General features: G+C 42.6%; 1 protein-coding gene and 1 long non-coding RNA gene across 2 annotated transcripts; one reads left to right on the top strand and one right to left on the bottom strand.

Moving 5' to 3' along the window:
* The first annotated feature begins 1638 nt into the window (after positions 1–1638).
* Positions 1639–2337, top strand: LOC149267767 (uncharacterized). The gene is made up of 4 exons (XR_016271047.1): positions 1639–1762; positions 1873–1926; positions 2023–2097; positions 2165–2337. It is a non-coding gene; the product is annotated as an uncharacterized LOC149267767 (long non-coding RNA).
* A 3195-nt stretch (positions 2338–5532) lies between these two features.
* On the bottom strand, positions 5533–9688 carry LOC149267766 (uncharacterized). The gene is made up of 2 exons (XM_089473084.1): positions 7345–9688; positions 5533–6703 (listed from the first exon to the last, which is right to left on the bottom strand). Exons 1-2 carry the CDS (start codon positions 8047–8049, stop codon positions 6233–6235), a joined length of 1176 nt encoding a protein of 391 aa, XP_089329210.1. The 5' UTR covers positions 8050–9688; the 3' UTR covers positions 5533–6232.
* Positions 9689–11491: the final 1803 nt, after the last annotated feature.

Raw genomic sequence — 11491 nt, 5'->3', positions numbered from 1 at the left:
CATATGCTTAATATAAAAGCTAAGGGATATAGTAGTAAATGGCCTTTGCTTATTTTTTCAGTAATGTAGAAAATTATTTAGTTTTAACAGTAATTTAACAATCAAGTTTTATATTTTAATTGCAAAAAACAAGGGAGTATCTTAGCGTTTTCATAGGAGTAGTATAAATGATAAGAGTTACTATTATTAATATGTTAATTAGATACACTGATATCAATTAGTGAGAGGTTACTAGATAAGATAATAAATTTGTTATTAGCAAATATTTACAGCTTGAGAATTTCTAATATTGATCAAAATGAGTAACTTGAATTGTCATGAAAAATCAGGGCAAAGTCTTTGCTTTTCTGAGCTGAATAGTGTCTTATGTTTAAAATAATTACTAATGTAAAGGTAGTAAATAGCCGTAGCTAGACTTTAAGATATGTAGAAAAAATTATTTAGTTTTACTTATAGTTGTAATCATGTTTTATGATTCCAATTGCGAAAAGCAAGTAAGTATCTTAGCTCTTCAGAGTAGTACGATATCTGAAGTGAATTAATATAATGATATAACTAGAAAAAGAAAAACTGATATTAATTGCTGAGGTAAGATAAGAAATTAGTAATTAGCAAATATTTTATGTTTAGTTTGATATCTTATAAGTATATTATATTTTTAAAATATTAATAATTTTGCGTTCGTCTTTTCCAGGTGCCTGCAGCTGTCAACAGGATCATCCACCAGGGTCATCCACCAGGGTCATCCATCAGTGATCATCCAACAGGGCTCAGCATGTTGTCATATATCGAGGTTTAATTGCTTGTTGTTTCATTTAAATTGTTTGTTTTAATTTTAATAAAGTTTATTTCATTTTGGTTTTAAGTTAAATTCTGTAGCTTAGTGTTTTATTTAAGTCCGTGAGGGTATTATTATTTGTAAATGGAATTTTATGTTTTGGTTAAACGAAGAGCAGGGTAGGTTGAAATGGCGTAACTTTTGGTTTTTTTTTCTGTTCGTATGTCTACAAAGAACACACATTAATGATCTCCGCCTCTTCCCATTCTCGTACATGAACAGCTGACCTGCAGCTGCATGATGAGGGGAAGAGTACGGGGATACTCTTTATTTATTTAATACTTCACAATAGCATTTTTATATAAATATAAATAGCGCCTATGAGATAATTAAAATCTAAAAAGGACTATATTTGTCGAAACTTTTCATTAAATGAATAAATTTAAATGGCCATAAGTGCACAAAAATAACAGTGCAGCTTAATGTTACAAAATACTAATAAAAGAGCAAATTAAAGATAATTCAAAATAACAATAAAGTGCTTGAGTAGCTTACAATAGACTAATTAGATGAGTAAGATATAAGTTTAACAATAGTAATAGATGGCATTAATTAATATAATTCAATTTTTTCATTTATAAGCATCTACAAGATGCACAGAGAAAAATAGCCCGAAGTGGCCAATTGGAATAATAGAGAAAAGTCGAGACAAAGTCTGGTCATTTTCTCAAATATGGGCTTAAGCTAAAATTAACTTAAATTACAAATAGTTTATGACAATTAATATAGATAATTAAATAGAAATAGTTTAACAATTCATTTTAGCAGTTTTGATTTAATTAATTTTCGTTCGATGTATCGCAAATGCAATTTGGAAAGTGACGATGCACCCCTGGCGTTGTGCCTATCGGGGTGCATAATCAAAACAAAACAAAAACAGCTGATTGAAAATTGCATTAAATGCAAATTTTATGCTGCTAATTGGTAAGTTTAAATAATAACAAGTAAATAATTGAAATTAATGATATTAATAATTAATATTAATTAATTATTATCTTTTTATATATATGTGGCTGCTGTAATACGGAATACAGACGGGCGCAATACTGAATATAGCAGGATTGCATTAATTGCAAGCTGACTAGCAGGTGAGTTTTGCAATATAAAAAATTAACAATTGAAAAAGTGATATTAATAAAGTTAACAATTAATATTAATTAATTATTATCTTTATATATAAACAGCTGCTACCATACAAAGTGCAGGGGGGCGCAAAGCTGGAAATAGCCGAATTTCATTAATTGCGAGCTGATTAGCAGGTAAGTGAATTTTGCAGAAGTTAATAAAAACATTAAAAGATTATTAATGTTGATTTTTTCTTTGCAGAGCACATCAACTACGGCAAGGAGACTTAGCCAAGTGGGCTGCACAGCCAATAGGGCGTATATTTAAGTTAGTTTTTAGTTAATTCAAAATGTGCATTTAAGGCGCAAGCGCCGTCACATATGTTCCGTGCACATATATATGTATGTGCCGAAAATAAAATTTTGAAATTGTAACTGAGTGTTTAATTTGTGTTTAAATAGTGTAATTACTTAACTCTGATCCCTATGTGATCCAAATACGACCCTATAGGCAGCAAGTGGTGATGGTGGTGGTAGTGGCCGCGGCATTGGCGCAATACCCTCGAAAACAGGTAGTCGTTGCGGCTGGTGGGCTGCTGTTTGTGCAGCTTCGTTGCGTTGCTGAGCCTCACGTCAGCGAAGGAATCGCTCCCTACTTTCAGCAATTTCATCGGCTTCCCGTTGTAGTTGTCGCTGGGTGCGTAGAGCAATGTCATTGGCCAAATGCATGCTTATTTCTGTTCGTATGTCTATGAAGAACACACATTAATGATCTCCGCCTCTTCCCATTCTCGTACATGAACAGCTGACCTGCAGCTGCATGATGAGGGGAATAGTACGGGGATACTCTTTATTTATTTAATACTTCACAATAGCATTTTTTTATAAATATAAATAGCGCCTATGAGATAACTAAAATCTAAAAAGGACTATATTTGTCGAAACTTTTCATTAAATGATTAAATTTAAATGGCCATAAGTGCACAAAAATAACAGTGCAGCTTAATGTTACAAAATACTAATAAAAAGAGCAAATTAAAGATAATTCAAAATAACAATAAAGTGCTTGAGTAGCTTACAATAGACTAATTAGATGAGTAAGATAAAAGTTTAACAATAGTAATAGATGGCATTAATTAATATAATTCAATTTTTTCATTTATAAGCATCTACAAGATGCACAGAGAAAAATAGCCCCAAGTGGCCAATTGGAATAATAGAGAAAAGTCGAGACAAAGTCTGGTCATTTTCTCCAATACGGGCTTAAGCTAAAATTAGCTTTGATCTCTATGTGATCCAAATACGACCCTATAGGCAGCAAGTGGTGATGGTGGTGGTAGTGGCCGCGGCATTGGCGCAATACCCTCGAAAACAGGTAGTCGTTGCGGCTGGTGGGCTGCTGTTTGTGCAGCTTCGTTGCGTTGCTGAGCCTCACGTCGGCGAAGGAATCGCTCCCTACTTTCAGCAATTTCGTCGGCTTCCCGTTGTAGTTGTCGCTGGGTGCGTAGAGCAATGTCATTGGCCAAATGCGTATTTACGAGACTCGTGTATCTTGCCAATGTTATCCGCTGTGGGATGAACGGGTCGTAGGCAATGTTTTTGGCCAAGTTGTTGGTATGGACCCGGAGTCGATCATAGTATTTGGCGCAGAGATTGTTGAGTATATCATCCGCAGATAAAACTTCTAGATCAGCTCTGATGCGCGCGTTCGAAACAAAGTACTGAGCACCAGAAATGGCTCTCAGAGCTTTGTTGTGTACGACTCGAATGCGGCTGAATTGCGCCTCAGATAGCAAAGCACCCCATACAGGCAGCGAGTATTGCCAAAGTGGGGCAACTAGCTGCTTGTATATGATGACTTTAGTCCTTAGAGTCAATTTACTGTCTTTATTGATGAGCCAATCTATCTTTTTAAGCCTAGCCCTAACCCTAGTAACGACCGTAGTGACATGTTGTGAGAAGCGCAGTTTCGTATCTAGAGTAACACCCAAATATGAATGAGAAGTGCCATTTTCAATGGTTTCGTTGCCAATGCGAATAGCCTGATATGGCGCTATAACTCTAAGCGTATGCATGATATGCATAGTCTTGTTTGCATTAATTGTAATGCACCACTTGCTCGCCCATTCAGCCAAACTATCCATATACGCCTGCTGCTGACTGAGCGCGACTGCTTGACGAGAGTCAGCCGAAAGAACGATGACGTCGTCAGCATAAGTGGCAATCAAAGTCCCTCGCGGGTAAGCTGGCCTCGGTATATCGCTGGTGTACACATTGTACAAGATAGGCCCGAGCAAGCTACCTTGTGGCACACCGGCGTGAATTTGCTTAATACCTGAGCGACAGCCACCGTGACACTCAACAATAAAAGTGCGATCTGTTAGATAGCAGCAGAGGATGCGGTAGAGAGCATCCGGCAATAGCATCTTGAGCTTATACTTCAAGCCTGTATGCCACACTCGATCAAAGGCTTCCTTGATATCCATGTACACAGCAGAGCAGTATTTATGGTCATCAAACGCTTTAATAATAAATTGGGTGACTCGACCCAATTGCTGTTCAGCTGAGTGCGCTTTGCGGAATCCAAATTGATGGTTTGGGATCGCATTTACAAGAGTATCTTGCTCCAGCATACGGCTCAAAATAAGATACTCGAGTATCTTTGAGAGGCCAGACAGCAGACTTATTGGCCTGTATGATGCGACGTGTTGCGTAGGCTTGCCAGGCTTATGCACCATCTTCACCATCGCTAACTTCCAGCAAGAAGGGAAATGACCCAGTCTAAAAGAGTTATTGCATATCAAGACGAGATACAGAATAGCCTTCATAGGCAGCGCTTTAATGGTGTGATTATCAATTTGATCCAATCCAGCCGCTTTTTTGTTCTCTAGCGTGCTGATGTGACTGATGACCTCAGCCGCAGTGACTGGCCGAAATGAGACTGAAGCAGTCAAAGATGGCTGGCTAACTTGAGCCTCGATCTCGGCCAGATCACTGGGCGGCGTAGTCACGATTGGCTGAAAACGCTGCTCAAGACTTGCAGCAAATGTTTCGGCCTTCTCGGCTGTTGTCTTGCACCAGACATTTTGCGCATTAGAGCCATTGCCACTGGAGGACTTCAACAGCGGTAGATTTGGAGCAGGCTGCCGCTTGATCTCGTTGGTCAGCCGCCAGAGCTTCTGCATACTATATCTATCAGTTGGATCGATAGATCTAAATAGCTCTTCCTCATACTTCTGCCTAGCATATATGAGCTCTTTGCGTATGCGATTCGACAGCCTGTTGCAGAGCATCTTAAGCATCGGATTGCGATTTCGAGCGAGATAGCGCTTGACTTGCTTATGGGCTTCGATAAGTTGCAGAGTCTGTCTATCTACACGAAATCTAGTCCTCGTTATCTTGCGTGGGTTCTGTGCATTCGCATAGTTTGCAGCATCTTCAATATTTTTGACAAAAATATTGACCGCATCATCCACATCATCAGCACTCCTGATCTCAGTGTTGAGCAAGATTTTTTCATTTAGATAGCTCTGAAATTTGTTGACGTTGGCATTCAAATCAAGCAGGTGGCCTTTTGCTCTGCTGGTGACAGGCTTCTCAACCAGCTGAACTTGCAGCGGGAGGATGATCAGAGCTGAGCTCGAAAGAGTCAGTGATGGTCAGCAAATCTCGCCTGATGCCTTTAAATAGCGCAAAGTCAATGGCAGACGGAGTTTGGCGCGAATTAAACGGAAAATGGGTGGGCGACCCAGTTGCCAGAATGTTGCAATTCACTTGTAGAATACTATTGACTAGCATTCGGCCACGGAGACAAGATCTGGCGTTGCCCCACCACTGACTTTTCGCATTCCAGTCACCACCGACTATAAAAGTGTCACCCAGAGAAGATAGCAGGTTGTGGAAATCTTGCCCAGACCAGATGACTTGCGGCGGGCAGTAGATTGAGACAATATTGATATGACGGCCATTTTGCAGGCTGACTGAAACTTCGACAGATTGATGCGAGTCGTAAGATGTAAAGCGCATAGCATAATGGCATATATGTTGTTTAATTATAAAGGCTGCACCTCCTCTGCGCCTGTTTGAGGGGTGATTTGCTAAATAAAAAATATAACCATTAATAGCAATGCTATCGCTATCAGTCAGATGCGTCTCAGACACTAGCATTATGTCTACATCGTGCTTGACGAGATACAGATTGAGCTCATTAAGCTTTTTCTTGACACCTGCAGCATTCCAAAAAGATATGTTCATGTTGTTGACACGTTGAGATACAACAGGCTGCAGTGCAGCGCTGCGTCTACTGGCATTTGGGGAAGTGGATACATTGTTAGACATTTAAGCGCTCATTGGGACCAAATTGGGCCAACAGGCAGGCCGTGAGGGTGGTCATCATCTCAATGAGTTTGTCTATTTTAGCCTCTAATCTAAAGCTAACTTGCACTGGCATGCTTGGCACATTCGCATTCATTGGCTGCTCGAAACGTTGAAAATGAACACCCCCACTAACAGGATGCGCACCCCCATCTATTGGTTGCGGATGCCTACGGCGCGTACTTAGGCTACGGCTGCGTTTTGGCTGCGGCGGCCGCTGTGCGCTTGCCTGCCTAGGCAAACGGACTTGTTGCTGCTGCTGTTGTTGTTGCTGGCTAACTTTGGCGGCTTTTTGCCTCGACTGACGCTGTTTGCTGCTAATAGCTGCCGGTCCGACAGGCTGAGCAAATTGGAGGCCAGCCCGAAGAGCAGCCGAATAACTGTGCCCTGCACTAACAGTTTGCGGTCGTGACTGAGGGGGGGCTTGCTGTAAAAGATTTGGCATATTAGACATGTTTGGCATATTTGCTCGACTGCTCTGAGCAGCAGTAGTGGCAGCTGGCTTGACTAAGTTGGTAATGACTTTAGCTAGTTGCGTGGTACTTTCATTTTCGCGCTTCTTGCACGCTTCTTTATAAGAAGGGCAGCCTTTGTAGCTCGCGGCATGTGGGCCGGAGCAATTGGCACACTTCGCTGGAGTTTGGTCGCCTTTTTGCTTGCCACAGTCCGTGGAAGCATGATTGGCGCCGCACTTGACGCAGGCGAAGGGGCGACGGCAATAATTTTTGTGTGCCCAAATTTCTGGCACCTATGGCATTGGGCAATTTCGCTTGATTTGTACGGCCGCTCAATTTTTACACGCTGATTGCCAATGGCAGTTATTTGCAGCAATTCTGCGTTGTTTGCGCTGACGGCCAACTCAACCTCAAAGAGGTCAAGCGGCTCTTTGGAGAAGCGTGATTTAATGCCTCTTAAGAAGCGAACTTCGTGCCCTAATTTGGCCAACTGCTCACGAATATAGTGATCCGGAGTGGAGAAGTGCAAATGCCGGATAACGGCTCTATAGCCGCGTTCGCATTTCAACTGGTATGTGTGATTTTCAATCGAATTAACGTCGAGGTACTTTACCAATTTGCGGTGCGTAGCGATGTCCTTGCACTGCACTCTGATGCCATGGTTTGCAGCGGGCTTGGTGGTGTAGTTCTCCTGGCCGATAGCATCATCCAGGCGGATTAACAGCGGCATTATGTCCGTGACATTTGCTAAAAACAGCGGAGCGGGCTTCGCGTTGAGTTGCGCATGGCTGGCTCCAGTTGCGGCGGCAGCGGAAGCAGCAGTAACAGCTGCAGCGGCAGCATTGGGCGGCATAGCTTGCACATTTGCAGCAGTGCGAGCTTTATTAACGAGGCCAGTTGCCTCTTGCTGTGTGTCCTCAGTCCTGGGAGTCCGCGCAGAGTCGTCAAGTTGCAGGCAGTCCTCATCGCTGCCATCCAGATCAACTGCGCCCAGCTGCGCAGTCTTCTTCTTGGGGCTGTCGCCTTTCTCAGCAGTCCTCTTTGCTGCTCTCTCACTAGAGAGCGGCTTTGTAGCACTTTGAATTGCATTTTTTGCAGCAAGATATTCGGCGACCATAGATTCCGCAGAAGTGGATGGTTTTGCCTTTAATTGCAGAGCCGCAGCTCGTGAAGTTGTTGGTCGTGCCGTAACCACACTTTTCTTCACCGGCACTTTTAATGGCGTGGGCGCAGGCGCTAGTGGCTGCGAGTCGATTAATAATTCGACTTCCACGTCCATATCCTCGTCACCGTCATCTGCAGTATAGCCCCTAGGCATTGCAGCAATTTAATTTGCACAATTTAATTGCAAAAACACCGATTTAAATAGATTTAAATTACAACTTTTCTGTTCGTATGTCTATGAAGAACACACATTAATGATCTCCGCCTCTTCCCATTCTCGTACATGAACAGCTGACCTGCAGCTGCATGATGAGGGGAATAGTACGGGGATACTCTTTATTTATTTAATACTTCACAATAGCATTTTTTTATAAATATAAATAGCGCCTATGAGATAACTAAAATCTAAAAAGGACTATATTTGTCGAAACTTTTCATTAAATGATTAAATTTAAATGGCCATAAGTGCACAAAAATAACAGTGCAGCTTAATGTTACAAAATACTAATAAAAAGAGCAAATTAAAGATAATTCAAAATAACAATAAAGTGCTTGAGTAGCTTACAATAGACTAATTAGATGAGTAAGATAAAAGTTTAACAATAGTAATAGATGGCATTAATTAATATAATTCAATTTTTTCATTTATAAGCATCTACAAGATGCACAGAGAAAAATAGCCCCAAGTGGCCAATTGGAATAATAGAGAAAAGTCGAGACAAAGTCTGGTCATTTTCTCCAATACGGGCTTAAGCTAAAATTAGCTTTGATCTCTATGTGATCCAAATACGACCCTATAGGCAGCAAGTGGTGATGGTGGTGGTAGTGGCCGCGGCATTGGCGCAATACCCTCGAAAACAGGTAGTCGTTGCGGCTGGTGGGCTGCTGTTTGTGCAGCTTCGTTGCGTTGCTGAGCCTCACGTCGGCGAAGGAATCGCTCCCTACTTTCAGCAATTTCGTCGGCTTCCCGTTGTAGTTGTCGCTGGGTGCGTAGAGCAATGTCATTGGCCAAATGCGTATTTACGAGACTCGTGTATCTTGCCAATGTTATCCGCTGTGGGATGAACGGGTCGTAGGCAATGTTTTTGGCCAAGTTGTTGGTATGGACCCGGAGTCGATCATAGTATTTGGCGCAGAGATTGTTGAGTATATCATCCGCAGATAAAACTTCTAGATCAGCTCTGATGCGCGCGTTCGAAACAAAGTACTGAGCACCAGAAATGGCTCTCAGAGCTTTGTTGTGTACGACTCGAATGCGGCTGAATTGCGCCTCAGATAGCAAAGCACCCCATACAGGCAGCGAGTATTGCCAAAGTGGGGCAACTAGCTGCTTGTATATGATGACTTTAGTCCTTAGAGTCAATTTACTGTCTTTATTGATGAGCCAATCTATCTTTTTAAGCCTAGCCCTAACCCTAGTAACGACCGTAGTGACATGTTGTGAGAAGCGCAGTTTCGTATCTAGAGTAACACCCAAATATGAATGAGAAGTGCCATTTTCAATGGTTTCGTTGCCAATGCGAATAGCCTGATATGGCGCTATAACTCTAAGCGTATGCATGATATGCATAGTCTTGTTTGCATTAATTGTAATGCACCACTTGCTCGCCCATTCAGCCAAACTATCCATATACGCCTGCTGCTGACTGAGCGCGACTGCTTGACGAGAGTCAGCCGAAAGAACGATGACGTCGTCAGCATAAGTGGCAATCAAAGTCCCTCGCGGGTAAGCTGGCCTCGGTATATCGCTGGTGTACACATTGTACAAGATAGGCCCGAGCAAGCTACCTTGTGGCACACCGGCGTGAATTTGCTTAATACCTGAGCGACAGCCACCGTGACACTCAACAATAAAAGTGCGATCTGTTAGATAGCAGCAGAGGATGCGGTAGAGAGCATCCGGCAATAGCATCTTGAGCTTATACTTCAAGCCTGTATGCCACACTCGATCAAAGGCTTCCTTGATATCCATGTACACAGCAGAGCAGTATTTATGGTCATCAAACGCTTTAATAATAAATTGGGTGACTCGACCCAATTGCTGTTCAGCTGAGTGCGCTTTGCGGAATCCAAATTGATGGTTTGGGATCGCATTTACAAGAGTATCTTGCTCCAGCATACGGCTCAAAATAAGATACTCGAGTATCTTTGAGAGGCCAGACAGCAGACTTATTGGCCTGTATGATGCGACGTGTTGCGTAGGCTTGCCAGGCTTATGCACCATCTTCACCATCGCTAACTTCCAGCAAGAAGGGAAATGACCCAGTCTAAAAGAGTTATTGCATATCAAGACGAGATACAGAATAGCCTTCATAGGCAGCGCTTTAATGGTGTGATTATCAATTTGATCCAATCCAGCCGCTTTTTTGTTCTCTAGCGTGCTGATGTGACTGATGACCTCAGCCGCAGTGACTGGCCGAAATGAGACTGAAGCAGTCAAAGATGGCTGGCTAACTTGAGCCTCGATCTCGGCCAGATCACTGGGCGGCGTAGTCACGATTGGCTGAAAACGCTGCTCAAGACTTGCAGCAAATGTTTCGGCCTTCTCGGCTGTTGTCTTGCACCAGACATTTTGCGCATTAGAGCCATTGCCACTGGAGGACTTCAACAGCGGTAGATTTGGAGCAGGCTGCCGCTTGATCTCGTTGGTCAGCCGCCAGAGCTTCTGCATACTATATCTATCAGTTGGATCGATAGATCTAAATAGCTCTTCCTCATACTTCTGCCTAGCATATATGAGCTCTTTGCGTATGCGATTCGACAGCCTGTTGCAGAGCATCTTAAGCATCGGATTGCGATTTCGAGCGAGATAGCGCTTGACTTGCTTATGGGCTTCGATAAGTTGCAGAGTCTGTCTATCTACACGAAATCTAGTCCTCGTTATCTTGCGTGGGTTCTGTGCATTCGCATAGTTTGCAGCATCTTCAATATTTTTGACAAAAATATTGACCGCATCATCCACATCATCAGCACTCCTGATCTCAGTGTTGAGCAAGATTTTTTCATTTAGATAGCTCTGAAATTTGTTGACGTTGGCATTCAAATCAAGCAGGTGGCCTTTTGCTCTGCTGGTGACAGGCTTCTCAACCAGCTGAACTTGCAGCGGGAGGTGATCAGAGCTGAGCTCGAAAGAGTCAGTGATGGTCAGCAAATCTCGCCTGATGCCTTTAAATAGCGCAAAGTCAATGGCAGACGGAGTTTGGCGCGAATTAAACGGAAAATGGGTGGGCGACCCAGTTGCCAGAATGTTGCAATTCACTTGTAGAATACTATTGACTAGCATTCGGCCACGGAGACAAGATCTGGCGTTGCCCCACCACTGACTTTTCGCATTCCAGTCACCACCGACTATAAAAGTGTCACCCAGAGAAGATAGCAGGTTGTGGAAATCTTGCCCAGACCAGATGACTTGCGGCGGGCAGTAGATTGAGACAATATTGATATGACGGCCATTTTGCAGGCTGACTGAAACTTCGACAGATTGATGCGAGTCGTAAGATGTAAAGCGCATAGCATAATGGCATATATGTTGTTTAATTATAAAGGCTGCACCTCCTCTGCGCCTGTTTGAGGGGTGATTTGCTAAATAAAAAATA

The sequence above is a fragment of the Drosophila arizonae genome, chromosome X (assembly GCF_054131065.1).
Source record: "Drosophila arizonae isolate 15081-1271.41 chromosome X, UAZ_ARI_1.0, whole genome shotgun sequence".
Classification (NCBI taxonomy): Eukaryota; Metazoa; Arthropoda; class Insecta; order Diptera; family Drosophilidae; genus Drosophila; species Drosophila arizonae.
The sequence above is the reverse complement of the archived record's forward strand: the minus strand, read 5'-3'. Positions and strand labels throughout refer to the sequence as shown.